We start from the raw sequence: 15,589 nt of genomic DNA, 5'->3' as shown, positions 1-15,589 counted from the left end.
GCGTCTGCTTTCTTTCTCCCTTCTCCAGTCAGCGTGTAGGATGTGGGAGCAACTATCAGAGAGAATTGAAAGATTTGAATCTCGTGGGGGGAGGGCGGTCACGATGAGCAACAAAGTCAGGTACGTGGGGGTATAATGGGCCCAGAAAAAAGTGCGACACACGACAGCTAACTTTGTTTTGTTGGTCACGATCTGCTATTCTAAGATCAGAAACGGCGGGCATAAAGGGCCCCGGCATTACCCATCTCGGATTAGGACCCTTCGTCCCAGCACAAATCGCAACACACCCCCCTAGGTAAGGATGATGGTAAGCGTGGCTATATGGCCGTGTCATTGGAGAAGGGCAGCCAATTGTCGTCAACCAACAGCATTGGCACTGCAATGAAGTACGTGGAAGGCGAGAGCTGTTTCTCGGCAGCTACCACTGCGGCACGAACACCGGACGCCAGACGCCGCGCAGTCCGGGCAATCGTAGGATGAGGGGGAGGCAAACGGCAAACGGGAAAAGTTGACAGACTCCCAGGGGTTTGACTTGTAAGACATCCTTGTGGAGTGTTTGGCTCTTTCAGTTCCCGTCTTGTCAGTTATTGGCCCTGGTCGATATGTACACATGGGCTTGTCATGGCTCCGATCTCGGCATGATCTTGCGTACAGATTCCATTATCGAGGGAATCGAATCTGAGATGCGTGTATCAGTCTATCCAAACTCCCGGTGTCAGCATTGAACTATCCGTTTGCAAAAACTCACGGTGAGCAGAACGTCGCTAGATCCATTCAAAGGAGCCTCAAGTCCCCAAAAAACCTTGCCCCCGCGAACCCCCAGACTCCGCAAGTTGGACCCCCTTGAACTCAAAAAGGATTGACCCGGCCAACCCGCCACTGAGATCACGTCTGTGCCCCGGACCTCGGATTGCCCAAACAGGTAACCCGGCGCATACGATTTCCCCGGGACCCTCAAGCGCCCCCATAGTTCCGGTTCTAGTCTCATCCAACAACAAAACATTCGCGACGTTGGGGTTGGTAAGTCCCAGTTTTCCTTCCAATATCCAAAAGTCTGGACCTCAGGAGAGCAAGGCCGCATGACCACGTCAAGGAACAAGCCAAGAGCTGAAGCCTCCCGGCAAGCTCGAACAGCTCAAAGCCTCGAACAACAACCCAAGAGATCCGGCCGCTGGAACACTTATGCGGGGCAGGCCCCGCAAGATGTGTTCATGTGTACAGCTTTTTCTCCCGGGGGTCAGAGAGACGGACGGTGGGAGTATGTCATAACTAATACGAAGCCTGCGGAAATGTGGCAATGATTCACATTCCCACGGTTTCCCCCCTCCCGGAAGAATGCCCCGGATGTGAGCCGCAGCCAATGCGAACGGTGCGGAGACGTGGCAAAACTTTTCCGCAATCCTGGGGAAAGGGGTCTTTCTGATGTTACGTCTTTTTGAGAAACTCGAGCCGCTGACACTTAGAACCCCGGTTTCCATGCCTGCCCTTGGGGAAATTGGCGTGTGTTCGAGAGCGGAGCCTCCGCCGAGCCGAGTTCCCGAACCGAAGTCATCCTGTCAACACGGGCGAGGGAAGTGCCATCGTGAGTTGGTCATCAGGCAGGTTGGGCCATAGTCCGGTGGGAGCGCGATTACAATCTGCAAATTCATACGAACTTGCCTCGAGATTACACCGTTGTATGGTCTGTGATCCAAGTAATGAACATAACACATTGAACGTTGGCTGAACCCAAGGGAGTGATGCTATGTGGAGTTACATGTATGACCCCTATGCTGATAAATTGATCTAGGCGAAAGGGGACTCTACCAAAGAGCTGAGAGTCGTGCCTCGACTGAGGATCAAGTTACCTAAAGCCGGCACGGCTATTAAGTGAGAAATCTTTTCTAAGATAGAGTGCTTGTGAACTTACTGAACAGCTTTCAGCTACAGCATGATTCACGTATTCGGCCTCTTCTAGCTTCGCTAGTGGTCCCCTGTTACCTCTATTGGTCAATCTGACCTGCCACAAGGACCTGATGTCTTGACAGTTTGATGGCATATGCTGCTTCCCTGTCTTTCCCGGCAGTTTGGGCGCCCTCAGGAACGGCCACTCGGGTCCCGACAGCGTGGATGCTCGCCGGCAGATGAGAGTGCTAAGCTTCTGGGCAGAGCCTTAGTCTACCATGTGTAAAGTGCTTGCATGTCGCTGGACCCCCTGACATCTTTGATCCATTGGCGAATCAAGCGTCGGGATGAGATAGTCAACTCGGAACGATGCTGTCATACCAGCTCCGAGGCCGCTTGTGGATCATGATCTCAGGGCTAACAGGCTCCGACCCGATGGCTGCAGTTTGCTACTTTGATCAGAGCTGGTTTCAGCAACTTAGAGTGTTACTGCGGCCTTGGGTATGAGGCTATTGGCTGACAACTCTCATCGTGTTTGCAGTGAGTGTATGGCGCGTCTATTCGTTTGCCCCAGATCGAACCAAGGCTAGACCCAGCAGCTTGTAGAGCTCCGTACTTACTCAAATATTCACAAGGCCCAGAGTGACAATATCACCATAGTTGACCATCTAGCCATGAGATCGACAAGAAACTATAAATCGTTCTAGGGTAGACTGCCAGTTGTATAGCACTTCTCCTAGTGTGTAATAATGGTGGCTCAAGAGACCAGGCTAAAGTTAGTACGGAAATGAGGCTTCACGATGATGAACTTGTCATTATTTTGGCTAAATTGGCGAAGTTTCATGGAAAGGCCTGTCATGTCGATGCTCGGAATTGCCAAAAATTTGAAGCGATATTGAACATGAAGAGTTTTGGTAAATTCAATCTAACGCTAAATTATATGTGAAAATGAAGGTACGAAAGATAGGCTCAGAAAATTCAAGCCATGCCGGATTGCAAGCCCTTGATGGCAACCATTGCACCCCAGGCACCAGGATCGGGGTGGAATGACGTATCCTTCCCAGACGCTGCGACATACGTCGCACGACCAAGCTTAGCCTTTGTCTTCCTCGTGTACTCGGCTCCCTCGACAGCTGCCTCGACAGCTCCCTCGAAACCCTTGCTGCGAATTGCATCAACAAAGGGGATCAAGACATCCAGGATCGTCCGGTCTCCGATCTTGGCGGGTGTGTAATGACTCAAATGCGCAAGAGCAGACGTCAGCGCCAGTGTCCAGAGAGGCAAGATACCTTGCGACTTTGCCAACGACGCGTTCTCCTCTACGGAGTTGCTGAGCGAGACGAAGAAAATGCCGAGGATACCACCAAGCGTACCACCCATCTTGCTCTCAACAATGTCCTCTAGCTCATGAAGAACTGAGACGATGGATCCCTCGGCTGCGATACCCTTGTTGTCTAGAGCATCAAGGAGATGCGAAGCGCCCGTTTTCAGGGTTTCACCGCAGTCGCCGTCACCCATCACCATGTCCCACTTTGTCAGATCAGGCTCGGCTTCAATGACTGCCTGGCAAGCCATGTTCAGCATCGACCTGAGCGTTGCCGGGTCCATTCTCACGTCGCGGTCGGCCTCAATCTTCTTTGGCTCTTCAGGAGGTGACTGCACGAACTGAAGTTTTCTGTCGCGGCGGACAGCTTGGGCGCCAGCCATCGACTCCCAGTGTGTGTTGGTCTTGAGGTCGGCGAATTGGAAGATTTGCTCTGCTGAGAAACTGCACTTCTTTGATGCCGCTGTGATGTTCATCAAGGAGATTGAGAATGCAGGTGCGTTGAGAGAGGTTTCGAGAGGGCCGGAGTACACTCTTGACGGTCTGATGTTCCACTTGGTGTCGAGCTGCTCGAGGAGCTCGTCGACAAGAGCGCCCATTTCCAGGTAGGAGATGCCTCCGAAATTGCTGACAAGGAGGATCGTCTCGTCGTCGTTGTTGAACTTGACATAAGCTCGGTCGTGATCCTCCTGGTCCAGGCAGTACCGCAGCAGCTGGTCAATCAGGCCCTCTGCAGTAGGCGCGGGCGAGACCTTGCTGTAGCCGGGCTCATTGTGAGGTCCGGTTCCCACCTCCACCTCGTCGGCGCCCAGACGAGCGTGCTCTGTGCGCCCGGGAACATGGCAGTGGTCCATGGTGGCCGCGATGGACACAATTTCGGACTCGACAGAAACACCAAGCTTGTGGATGTCATCGAGAGTGCCGGCCTTGACGCCAGCTGCTCCACTGATGACTTTGAGAACACCAATCTGCCCAGCAAGACCTCTGCGTCCTACCAGGCTACCACCTGCCTTTCCAACAGACACATCGTCACCGCAGATGATCATGCGGCAGTTGTGCCCACGACTACGTGCCTTTTCTGCAGCGAGGCCAAAGTGGAGGCAGTCGCCGGTGTAGTTGGTGATGACAAGGATCGTGCCCACATCTGAGGGCACACGCTCAATGGCAGACTGAATTTGCTTCGCAGACGGGCTGGCAAAGATATCTCCGGATACGGAGGCCGCCAGCATGTTATTGCCGACATAACCTGCCCATGCGGGCTCGTGGCCGGAGCCACCGCCAGAGATGATGCTGATTTTGGACTTGTCGTATGTTGAGTCAAAGACCACACGGTTTGACTGGTCCAGACCAAGGGAAGGGTTGTATGAGATGAACCCTCTGAGAGACTTGTCAACGAGTCCCTCTGAGGAGGGAAAGATGTGGCGGTCGGACATGATTTGTGATGGTGCTTCTATCTCTACTTATGTGTAGAGGTATGGGATGTCGATGAAGCTCACGAAACAAATTGCAAAACTGAACAATATGAGCTTCCTTTGATATTGAAGTTCGATTTGAGTCTGATAATTATCACAGAAAGGCCCATCCTGATGCTGACCAGTCGATATCATATGTGGTGTGGTCGGTTGATGGTGTGCGATTTTCCGGGGACCCAGTAAATCGGTCGTGGGTGCGTCTCGACCCCGGATTTCCGCAGCGGAAGATCGGCTAGGGGGGTGAGCCATCCGCGACAAATCACACCCACATCGATGCACATGGCGGTCTCGACGCTTTATAAGTAAGTATTGTAAGTCGTGGCGGTAGCGGCCTTTGGTACTTTCTTATACTCGTCTCCAGACATCCGAGTAATCAAGGAAATTTCTATCTCCAGATCCGTCTTCAAGCTTCACCACCCCGCATCATACAAGAACATTCAAGATGGGCAGCAACCCGGTTTCCAAGTACCGCATCGTAGTCGGATGCGACGTAAGTCAGCAAAAGTGCCTTGCTTCTCATAACATGAGACTGACACCCAAACAGGAGGCTGGCATCAAGTACAAGGACACAATCAAGGCAGACTTCGAAAAGGACGCTCGCGTTGAGTTCGTCGAGGATGTTGGAAGCCACGATGGCGCAGACAAGACGGCATACCCTCATAGAGCCGCCGCCGCCGCTCAAATGGTAGCTGACGGCAAGGCCGACCGCGCGCTGCTCATCTGCGGCACGGGGCTCGGCATGGCCATTGCTGCCAACAAGATCAAGGGCATCCGCGCTGTAACAGCACACGACAGTTTCAGCGTCGAGCGTTCAATTCTGAGCAACGACGCGCAGGTGCTGTGCATGGGTGAGAGAGTCATTGGTTTGGAACTTGCAAGACGACTAGCGAAGGACTGGCTTGGGTACACATTCGACCCTACGAGCAACAGTGCGGAAAAGGTTCACGTCATCAAGAGTCTGGAGGCTACGGCATGAAGCATTTTTTGGTTGCATTCCTTTTAAATAACGATTAATAAAAGCGTTCATTCTTCTTCCAAACGATCACCCTAAACCACATCTTTCGCAATGACATGCTAAGGTCTCATGTGAATCTGCGATCTCATATCCTGCGCCCTCATGGCACACATCTTAAGTCATCGGAAACTCCCAATGACTTGGTTCTTCATTCAGGCTTCGTAGGATGATATAAATATTGGTTGCTCTCACATGAACGTCTTGGCGAATGATGTTCGGGGCTACATGCAGAACCCGGTATACGCACCATTCGGCAGATCCTGAGCCCGGAGAGTCGTGACAAGCTCAGGGCCGGTGCGCGGTCCTATTCAATGATAAAGAAGTACTTAAGAGCGCAAGAACCCCTGCTTTTCTGTTTCTACGATCTTTCACTCATCCTGTTCACTCTCATAAGCGTGACCAGTGAGTCGAAATCAAGCTCGGGATGAGCTTGATTTAGCAGCAGCAGTAAGTCGGATTACAGGTGAGCTAGTTGATTCCTCACATAATATCCATCATATTGTAATTCCAATTTCTTAAAGACTCATATCTCCTTAAATGTGGTGTTCGTTCTTTCAGATGTCGTTCAAACTCTCGGCATTGACATTCAAGTTCGCCATTCCCTATTTCCCCAAGTCTCGATATTGGCGGGGCAAGATCTAGGTGAGCTCCGTCAGCTTTCCCAGCGGAAATTTAGGTGCACCTATTGCAAACGAAGAACGGAGAGATTGCAAATTCTCCGAATCTTGGATTGAGAACTTCGTCAACGTTTGATGCCATCGGACAACCGGGAAGCTTGACGATACGATGGGGAAGATTGCCGCAACGATGGGTCGAGTAACCGGCCGCAAGCCCCTCTAGGCGGGGTACAGTCCCGATTTTCCGCACTATTTGAAGTGCATGGCCCGGACGCTTCGTTCTTCGCACGCAGCTGAACCCGTGAAGCAACAGGTCAACGAGAAGCCATCAGCAGACATTGCGCAGAGAAGTTCCATACCCTCAAGATGACGATATCACCGAATAGGAGGCTCATCGGCCTTTCAACCAAGATGTACTTCCCGCTCCAACGCACGCTCGACTTCATCGCCACAGTTCAGACACAATTAGCCGCTCTTTCTCCAACATCTCTAGAGAACGTCGACATCTTCATCATCCCCGATTTCATCTCCATCTATCCCGTCAGTGAAGCCCTCAAGAAGTCAGCCGTCCCAATTCGGTTGGGTGCACAAGATTGCCACTGGGACGACTTTGGAGCCTTTACGGGAGAGGTCAGCCCGGCTGTCCTAAGCGAGACTGGTGTCTCAATCGTCGAGGTCGGGCACGCGGAGAGAAGGAGAATCTTTGGTGAGACCGACGAGGTCGTGGCCAAAAAAGCCGCAGCGGCGAGCAGGAATGGAATGGCGCCTTTGATCTGCATCGGCGAAAAGACAAAAGGAGACTTGAGTGTCGCACTGGGAGAATGTCAAGTCCAGATCGACCAGTCCCTGGCAGACGTGCCTGAGTCGGCGGAAGTCATCATCGCGTACGAGCCAGTCTGGGCAATTGGCGCAAGCGAACCGGCCAGCGAGGGCCACGTTATTGAGGTAGTCAAGGGTATCAGAGCTTTTGATAGCGTGAAGAGGAGAACCGGCACGACTAGAGTCATCTACGGCGGCAGTGCTGGACCGGGCTTGTTCGAGAAGCTGGGCGAGGCCGTCGACGGCCTGTTTCTTGGGCGGTTCGGCCATGATGTGCCAAGATTCCTCACTACCGTATCAGAAGTGGCTTCTTTCCAGGCTTAGACTCAATTATTTCAAAACTTAGACATATGATAGACACTGCGAATTTTCATTCGGGTCATTTCTAGACATAGTGAAGTTGATTCCGATTTCTTTTCCTTTTCTTTGGGCGGCAAGCCAAATGCTGTACTGGATTCTTGCATCGCTTACAGCTCCGCAGATTCTCTTCGCGCTTCCGAACCTCCAAGCGCCCCTAGAAGCCCCTCGTTTTTCGATGGCCAGACATTGCCGACGTTGGGCAAGGCCCGAAGAGTGTCCAGATTGTGGTTTCCAGTCTCGATAACCACCCCAGAGAAGATTGCATGATCGAACTTCTTCACCACTTTGGTTCTCTCGTCTTCTGTCAACTTGTTGATCAGAGCCTCTCTATCTTCATCCTGTGGCGCAAGCAAGTGTCAGCGCATCTGCGCACAGACGGTGGGCATTGGGCACACACCTTGCTGCTGCCAAACTCGACGATGAACTTTTCGCCCATTGCGAAGACAACACATGTGAATAAGAGTGCGAGAGGGTATGATCGCATTGGTCCAAAGCGGTACCGAAGTGCGTTTGGAGACTTCAATGTTGTTGGTGTGAAGTTGGGTTGCCCAGTGGCGTGCCGCCAGAAGAGCCCGTGATTACGTGCCCATAGGTGGTGCAACAATCACCTTCCTAAAAGGGATTCACAGCATCAACTTGCCTTTCAGTGCGCGTTCCTGTAGCGAAATACTTCAAGTCCCGTTCTCGCTCTCAAATTCCATTCAGAGTCCATACCTTTTTACAGTTAATCGGACGCAAGAGACTTCCGGAGGCCAGGTTAGCAGACGCCCTCTTTTACACTTCTGGAAACGGATTACCTAGACCAACAGTAGCTCAGCTCTGCGCAAATGGGCGTGTGGGTTTCTCAGCATAGGTACTATCCCTTGTAAGCAAGACTCGCTCAGCGGCTTTAGAAATGCATCTGATTACTGCTACTTTGACCAAAACATTCACTTTCCAACTTGCGCGGGTCTATCTTTGTTCTCTTCGGCCACGTGGGTTCCGAACGGCCCCCAAGAAGACATTAGCCGATGGTCGTAACGGTACTCGTCTTGACCACTAATACATGGCCGACATCGCAGGCCTGCGCCCTTTGGGATGCCCCACGTCATTAGTCCGTGTAGAAACTATTACTCACGCCAAAGAAAACCCTCAAGCTGAACTTCACTGGAGCTAACCAGACCTGCATTTGAAGTTGCATCTGCATTGTATCAAAACACGAGCACAGATTGGATTGGTAATCAACTCATAATATCTTTCGAAGAATTTCTCAACACTTACGTTAAGCAACTCCTTCCTATTTACATGCCCTATTCTTCCCAGAGTTAGCATTCACGATGTCGTACACCGAGGAGCAAATCGACCGGTATCTCCACCATATCAACTACCCGCGGGAGAAACATGCGTCAGATCGGTTGCAGCTCCTAAAGGATCTTCAGGCTCATCAACTTGCCCGAGTTCCTTTCGAGAGCTTGACCTTGCACTACTCAAAGCACCGCCTTATTTCCATTGATCTGGAGGACCTCTTCGACAAGGTCGTAGTGCAGGGAAAAGGCGGCTATTGCATGGAGCTCAATGCCTTATTCGGTGCCGTCCTCAAGGGGCTTGGGTTCACAGTCGTCAGCGTTGGTGCAAAGATCAAAGGCGACGAGAGGTTCGGCGGATGGTAAGCACTCATAAAGGCTTTTAACAACAACTCGGCGCTGATCTTGGACAGGTCTCATATGCTCAATCTCGTCACCATTGATAGCCAGCGCTACGTAGTTGACGTTGGTTTCGGTAAAGGGGCAACCATGATCCCCGTACCCTTGAACAAGGAGACCGGCCACGAGTTCACCACCATCGCTCCTCTGCGAGGTAAACTCGTCTACCAAAAGCTAGACCAGAACACGGATTCGAGTCAGCGCATGTGGGTATACTCGTCAACCGACACCGCCGACGGCCCCTTCCGAGAGCGCAACTGCTTCACGGAGCAAGAGTTCTTCCCTGAGGACTTTGAAGTCATGAACTACGCCGTCATGATGAGACCAACTAGCTACTTTGTCAAGACGGTCCTGTGCATGCGAACGATTCTGAATACTGAGACAAAGGAGGCAGAGGGTACCATTGTGCTTCATAAGGACGAGGTCAAGCGTAAGATTGGCGATAAAGTAGAGCTCCTGGAGACGTTGAATAGCGAGGCGGAACGCGTGCGGGCTATCGAGAAGTACTTCTACATCTCACTTACGCCCGCAGAACAGAAAGCCATCAAGGGAATGCCTCAGGAGTTGTTGGAGAAGAAGTAGCAGAGCTAAGCCGAAGTTGTGACATCTTCTGTTCTGGAACGTGGGAGGAATTCCCTGGCTTAATTATCGTCGAATCTGGGCGCGCCAACTGCGGCTTTTTCAGCTGCTAACTTTATCGAGTGGTCAACTTCCATATTTATAGATAGCTCGCCTAAGCATCCTAGCCTGTAAGTTCTAGATACTGAAGAAGAACTCGTTGCCCAGACAATTGACTTGCGGATCTCTTGAAGGATCTGTCATTTCGTTCGAAGTCGGCCCAAGTAAGATGCTACGAGCATCTTGCCAACTCCAGTCTATCTCATCCACCCCTGAATCAAAAGTAGGGTAATTGGTGTAGTGGCTCGTGTGCTGAAGACCTTCGTTCCGCAAAGTTGCATGTTCTTGGAGATGGAGTTGTTCCTCCTGGGCCTGTTCGACTCCGCCAGTTGTATCGAAGGCCCCATTCCCCGATTCCATATACTCATGCGCCTTGTAATGTGCAGACTTTCCTGATATCAAGGGCATGCCATGACGTATGATGTTGATAGTGCCGAGTGCAGGAACTTTGATCCGCAAGCACCGACTAGTACATCAAGCATCTCCGGAGCTGTCAGTAGATGGGTTCTTTAAATACCTTGCCGAGCGACTAGCAGCATCCGCTTCCATATCCAACAAGGCTTTCAATATAGAAGCGGTTTGCTCCAGTAGAGAGCCGCTATCGGAATGATCCACTTCCAACATGAGTTCAATGACTTCTTCGATCAAAGTACGATCACTCGCTCTCTGATGGACGAGAAAATCAACCACATCAGCGTCATGATTCCATCTCCCAATATGCGCTAGAAGCAGACTAAGGCACGCCGTGAAAGCGGAGAAGTCATTGGCTCTGCAACAGAACGAGATCTCGTTCGCGCATCTGAAGCTGATGTATCGACTCAGGAGCTCGCGGCTTGCGTTTGAACGCGCCGCTCTGCTGTATTCGTGATTCGCGCGGCAATTGGACCGTAGCATGTACGGGAAATGTAGGAGGATGAGCAGATTGAACTGCGTAATCTGGAATAGAATCCGAAGGGTGGTTTCAAGCTTTTCCCCTTCACTTATGATTGCAGGCCGCTGTCTAAGTCGTGTGTTTGGGACTAGCCACCAATCAGGGGGCATTTCTTGAGCTGACGTCTGCAGCATTTGGTCGATTTGTTGCGTGACACCGTAGTCCTCAAGTTGGATGCTCTCGTTCCTAGTAGCGATGCAGCGCATTATCTGACTGTGACGACGTTCAAGGTAGTCGCAAGGAGATTCCTCAGGGGCGAACTTGTGCTTTGCTGCATACGGATCATCGAGAGTTGTAGCAGGTAGGGCGAGCATTAGAGCCAAGTACCTCTCTTGACTTAAAATCCTATGCCACATGACTGATGCTGAGGCCTTTGTTTGGGGATCGAGCGTCACAAGTTTGTCTGGTTGATCATGATGCAAGCCCATAAGTTGGGCAAGACCGATAGCTCTTCGAAGCACCATCCAAGCGCAACGCAGGTTGCCCGCATTGGTGTGAAAGACAGTCTCAAGGATCAAGCATTCCAAGCCCTCTTGCGAGCCAGTGAGTTGATCATGTCCGGTCACAGAGGGGGCACCGCTGAGATACTTCTGCATGGCACCTTCCGCACAGCATCCGAGATCCAGATGGTTTGTATTGGGTGTAGAAGCAGGTAGATTCTGGAGGCCATTTGCGAGGTATAGCAATGTCCGGGCCAGAAGTATTGGATGGCTTGAGGAGCTGGGAATCGAAGAAAATGTCGAGGGTAGGCGTATTCTGCCCCAAAAAAATATCTTTGTAAGTTAAAGTGAAGAATTGAAGAAAGGCCGCATTGCGGCCCGCTGAGATTATCAAATCTGCATCTCGTTGTGATGGTAGCAATGCATGGATCGCACGAGACAATTGTCAATGTTCTTCATCGATGCTTCCGTTGGTCCTCGGTAGATTATTCTGCAGTGATTAGCCTTCGTTGTTGAACTAGCTTTTCCGTCAGAGTCGGGCTTGACGCGAGGGGGGCTCAGACGTACAATGACACTATCGAATACTTGAATGCTCAGACAGGGTGTCGCAGCTAAAGACCTCGACGGTGTTTCCGGTTGCGTAGACTCCGACCTTCGGCATGATACCCCGAGTTGAGTCTGAAGTTTGTTTCCCATTGACTACTGAACAGCACATACGCGGTCATTTCGTTCGCGATTTACAGCTGCCTCCCCTCAATTCCGGTCATTCGAGTCCCCGAAGTGGCCAAGATCGCGGTGCCACAGAAAGCATAACGTGGACTGGGCGGCTTCCGATTCCGCAACACTACAGGCTCTATGGCCGGAGGGATGAACATGATATTAAAACTCCAAGCATCAATCAACTTCCTTTCAGACGATCGAAAGTCCATGACTGCCTCGCCTTGAGAGTCCGCCGCCGGAGTCTTGAGGGACCGTAATATCCTGAATGCGCTCCGAGTTGATAACGCACAAGCCGAGTCCGACCTACTTTGGGCAGTATTCAAATATTAAAAGTAGCTGTAAACTAATTGCATGCTTCAAGGCATCCTTGCCAATCCATTTGTATTTAGATATCGAGTATCTTGTCCTAAAGTACACGAGTAGCCTTACGATGGTTATGAGTTGCGCCTATGCTCCAGCCACCACGGCCAAACCATCATAAATCATCCTCTTCACCTCATAGAACGTGCTACGGTGCTGCATCATGGTCGCCGCATCCGCAATACCCACGCTCTCCACCTCAACCTTGCCTGTGCTCGTCTTCCGTACCGCCACCGCGCCGTTGATCACCAACGTACCCTCGCCACGGAACTCGGCCGTGTATCCCGTCGACTGCATCGCTCGCCGCAGATCCGTGAGCCTCAAGTCACCCACGTGTAGCGGCTGTGCGACCGAACGCACCGCAGAAGCCATGTTTGAAGGCAGTAGGTCCAGCGTGGGTACTACTTCGATCTCGGTAGTCTCGTCTTCCCCGTCTTCCTCCTTCTTGACTTCCTCAACGGCTTCAGCGTCTTCAGCCTCTGTCTTCTGCCTCTTGTTGGCCCCGTCGTCTTTCTCGATGAGCTTTTCCTTGGCCAATGCCTCGGCGATAAGCTGGCCTGTGACAGTCACGACGCCCAAGCCGCGAACGTTTTGCCACTTGAGCTTCTTAACCAAGCTGTCTGCAAGTTTGACCACCCATGCGTTGGTGTCGACACTTGCGTCTACCCAGGCACCCATCGCTGGCGTGTAGACATCGATCGCGCTCTCCTCGGACGCACCAATCTGGGCGGCTAGCAGTTTCTTGCAGTCTACTGCGAGGGCTGTTGTCTCGTCCGCAGTGCCGCCAACTAAGATGAGTTTTCTTGGCTGGATCAATGGAATCAACATGTTCAAACTCCTCTTGTCGTGCAGTCCACTGAAATCAATGAACGCGATTCGCAAGTTGACCATGACCTTCTCTGTCGAGACGATCAACTTGGAAGGACCCTGTATCTCCTCCTCAGCAACGTCCTCCACGTCGTCAAACTCGTCAGCGACATGATCACCTGGGGCATTGGCGTCCAAGTCATCCACAGACCCTGCCCTATTATTTTGGCGCTTGTTTGCTGCTTTGTTATTGCCGTCATCCCACTTGCGCTTCTTTCCAAGTCGGTCGTCATCGTCATCTCTCCTCAGACCGTCGTTGTCCGGTGTATCTTCTTCCTTTTCCTCGGCACGCAAGTAATCTTCGGGGCGGATCACATCTCCGAATTGGTCGTCTCGTCTCCTTCGCATGACGAGAGGGAACGATCGTTCGCGACCCTTCTTGCCTCTCACATCGAAGTCATAAGCACCGCGCTTTTTTGTCAAAATATTGATGCCGAGGTCCTCGTCTGTAAGAACAACCTTCTTACGTGTTGCCTGACCCATGGTTGTTGAGATGTTGAGGGCCTTGCCCTGCTGCTCGTTATCGGATTCGCCAGAGTCTGACGAGGATTCGGATGAGACATCGTCGGCAGCATCTGCGGGTGCTTGCAGGGAAGCCCCGCCGCCACTTTGCAGCGTAGCTTGAAGCTGGCGTTGAGTCGCGAGCCACTGCTGGTACACATTGAGTTCTTCTCCCTCCAATGCTTGCCTCTTGGCCTCCTGAATCTCCAGCTCCCTACCGCCACCATAGACAAGCTCAAGACTGTTACCATTGCTCGACTCCTCCACCGAAGCGCCATCTCTTCGTTCAGTCCACCAGTCCCAAAGGGTTCTGGCTATTGATGGTCTTTCAGTCTGTGATTTGGCTGGCTTATCTGTGAGGATGACCAAATTCCTGGAATCTTTCGCAAGACCCTGGATCAAGTCTTTAGAGAAACCCCATTCCAGAGTATCGTCGCTTGCAAGAATAACCCTTCCTTCTGCTTGAACATTATCCGCGGAGCCCGAGAGGAGCTTCTCGATTTGTGCCCGGCGTTCAACAAGCTTCAGGTATTTGAAGTCAAATGGAACGCCTTCCTTGCTCTTTCCTTCGGTGCCATTGGTACGCCGTTGCCCATCAGCAACTGATTCGAACTCCCTAACGATATTGTCGTCCATCCACTCCAACATGCTTCGTGCATATCGCAGAGTACTCGACATGTTCCGTCCAGCGAGGTAGAGTTTCGCTGCTTTGAGGCTGCCGCCGTCCGTTTGTGAGTCTACTCTCCATGCTTGTTCTAACATATATGCAATCTCCAAGACACGTGCGCTTGAGTCCACTGGGATGAGTGCCGTCCCTCCCCGGCTGACGCAGGATTTGATCATGTCGACGAGCTGCTCATCGCGTTTTGCACGGCCTCCGGCTTGGGCAACCTTTTCTGCACCTCTACTACTGCACACCAAGGCCGTCGGCTTGCGCAGCTGTTCGATGACTTCGGCACCACCACCTCCAGCGCCACCCAGCCAGGCAGCTCCAGCGAAGACATTCTCCTTCGCCTGATTCCAATCTACAGCGTAGACAATTGACTCCAGACCATGCTGAATATGCCATATCGTTCCTCCGAGAGTGTGGCCTGCATTGTAGGCCGTGATCATGAGGCCATTGAGCGGCGGCGAGAAGGGAGACGGAAGGGGTTCGTGGGGTTGCGAGTACTTGAGAGGCTGGATTAGGGAAAAGTATCGAGTAATCTCCTCGGGGGTTGGTGCTTGCAGAAGAAAGTCGCTGTCGGCCGTTGGTTGCTGAGAGAAGGAGTATGCGGCCTCGGTCAGGGAGCCGTGGGGTATCTTTGTCGCGGCTAGAGGAGTGGATGCATAGAGGTCTTGGGTCAAGGTGCGACCTAGATCAATGACAGGTCGGGTAGCGTATACGGGGATTCTCGTGAACAAGGGGAAGTTCTTGCAGCAATGGGCAAATGCAGCCAAATGCGATGTCGTGGCGTGTGTCAGAAGGATGATGGACAAGGTCGGAACCTGTCTGGAGGAATGTCAGTGATTGTCGTGAAGGACGCCCAGAGTAGGGGAAGGGCCTGATTACTTTTCAAGCTCCCGAAGCTTTTCGACATCAAACGACTCGTCCCAGCCAAGATCTATGAGAATCTTAACGCCTCCATCGAGCTCCAGAATCGATTGCGACGCTGTTGAGTCGGAAAGGGCGCCCTGAAGAGGGCAAAAGGTAAACATGATTGGTATCTATTCGGCAGGGCCGCAATGCATTGTCTGGAGGTAGAAGTAGTGGGATTGATTCGACACGGAGTCGCTTCAAGGTGCAAGCGCAAAAGCAGCGACCATAACGCTGGCGCGCAAATGTCAGATAATAATCTCGTTGTCGTCGCTGTTGCAAGCGCAGTGAGTCGTGGGGTTTGAGGTTCAACGGAGGTGTCGCGTAAAAGAATCTAGGAACC

At 51.9% G+C, this 15,589-nt stretch overlaps 8 protein-coding genes across 8 annotated transcripts; 4 read left to right on the top strand and 4 right to left on the bottom strand.

Moving 5' to 3' along the window:
• Window positions 1-321: 321 nt before the first annotated feature.
• On the top strand, window positions 322-1,301 carry CPAR01_14330 (uncharacterized protein; the record flags this gene model as incomplete). The annotated part of the gene is made up of 2 exons (XM_060498581.1): window positions 322-386; window positions 971-1,301. 2 exons carry the CDS (start codon window positions 322-324, stop codon window positions 1,299-1,301), a joined length of 396 nt encoding a protein of 131 aa, XP_060342642.1.
• A 1,561-nt stretch (window positions 1,302-2,862) lies between these two features.
• On the bottom strand, window positions 2,863-4,641 carry CPAR01_14329 (dihydroxyacetone kinase; the record flags this gene model as incomplete). The annotated part of the gene is made up of 1 exon (XM_060498580.1): window positions 2,863-4,641. The coding sequence occupies one exon, from the start codon at window positions 4,639-4,641 to the stop codon at window positions 2,863-2,865; it is 1,779 nt and encodes a 592-aa protein (XP_060342641.1).
• A 481-nt stretch (window positions 4,642-5,122) lies between these two features.
• On the top strand, window positions 5,123-5,656 carry CPAR01_14328 (ribose 5-phosphate isomerase; the record flags this gene model as incomplete). Its single annotated transcript, XM_060498579.1, has 2 exons — window positions 5,123-5,170; window positions 5,225-5,656. The coding sequence occupies 2 exons, from the start codon at window positions 5,123-5,125 to the stop codon at window positions 5,654-5,656; spliced, it is 480 nt and encodes a 159-aa protein (XP_060342640.1).
• A 1,022-nt stretch (window positions 5,657-6,678) lies between these two features.
• Window positions 6,679-7,455, top strand: CPAR01_14327 (triosephosphate isomerase; the record flags this gene model as incomplete). The annotated part of the gene is made up of 1 exon (XM_060498578.1): window positions 6,679-7,455. One exon carries the CDS (start codon window positions 6,679-6,681, stop codon window positions 7,453-7,455), a length of 777 nt encoding a protein of 258 aa, XP_060342639.1.
• A 143-nt stretch (window positions 7,456-7,598) lies between these two features.
• On the bottom strand, window positions 7,599-7,927 carry CPAR01_14326 (uncharacterized protein; the record flags this gene model as incomplete). Its single annotated transcript, XM_060498577.1, has 2 exons — window positions 7,599-7,829; window positions 7,889-7,927. The coding sequence occupies 2 exons, from the start codon at window positions 7,925-7,927 to the stop codon at window positions 7,599-7,601; spliced, it is 270 nt and encodes an 89-aa protein (XP_060342638.1).
• An 880-nt stretch (window positions 7,928-8,807) lies between these two features.
• On the top strand, window positions 8,808-9,755 carry CPAR01_14325 (N-acetyltransferase; the record flags this gene model as incomplete). The annotated part of the gene is made up of 2 exons (XM_060498576.1): window positions 8,808-9,136; window positions 9,188-9,755. The coding sequence occupies 2 exons, from the start codon at window positions 8,808-8,810 to the stop codon at window positions 9,753-9,755; spliced, it is 897 nt and encodes a 298-aa protein (XP_060342637.1).
• Window positions 9,756-10,325: 570 nt separating this feature from the next.
• CPAR01_14324 (uncharacterized protein) lies at window positions 10,326-11,918 on the bottom strand (the record flags this gene model as incomplete). The annotated part of the gene is made up of 2 exons (XM_060498575.1): window positions 10,326-11,404; window positions 11,786-11,918. 2 exons carry the CDS (start codon window positions 11,916-11,918, stop codon window positions 10,326-10,328), a joined length of 1,212 nt encoding a protein of 403 aa, XP_060342636.1.
• A 471-nt stretch (window positions 11,919-12,389) lies between these two features.
• Window positions 12,390-15,368, bottom strand: CPAR01_14323 (RNA-metabolising metallo-beta-lactamase; the record flags this gene model as incomplete). The annotated part of the gene is made up of 2 exons (XM_060498574.1): window positions 12,390-15,162; window positions 15,223-15,368. The coding sequence occupies 2 exons, from the start codon at window positions 15,366-15,368 to the stop codon at window positions 12,390-12,392; spliced, it is 2,919 nt and encodes a 972-aa protein (XP_060342635.1).
• Window positions 15,369-15,589: the final 221 nt, after the last annotated feature.

The sequence above is a fragment of the Colletotrichum paranaense genome (assembly GCF_030867605.1).
Source record: "Colletotrichum paranaense strain IMI 384185 chromosome Unknown Scaffold_15.1, whole genome shotgun sequence".
Classification (NCBI taxonomy): domain Eukaryota; kingdom Fungi; phylum Ascomycota; class Sordariomycetes; order Glomerellales; family Glomerellaceae; genus Colletotrichum; species Colletotrichum paranaense.
Note: the sequence above shows the minus strand (reverse complement) of the source record. Positions and strands in the feature narration are given on the sequence as shown.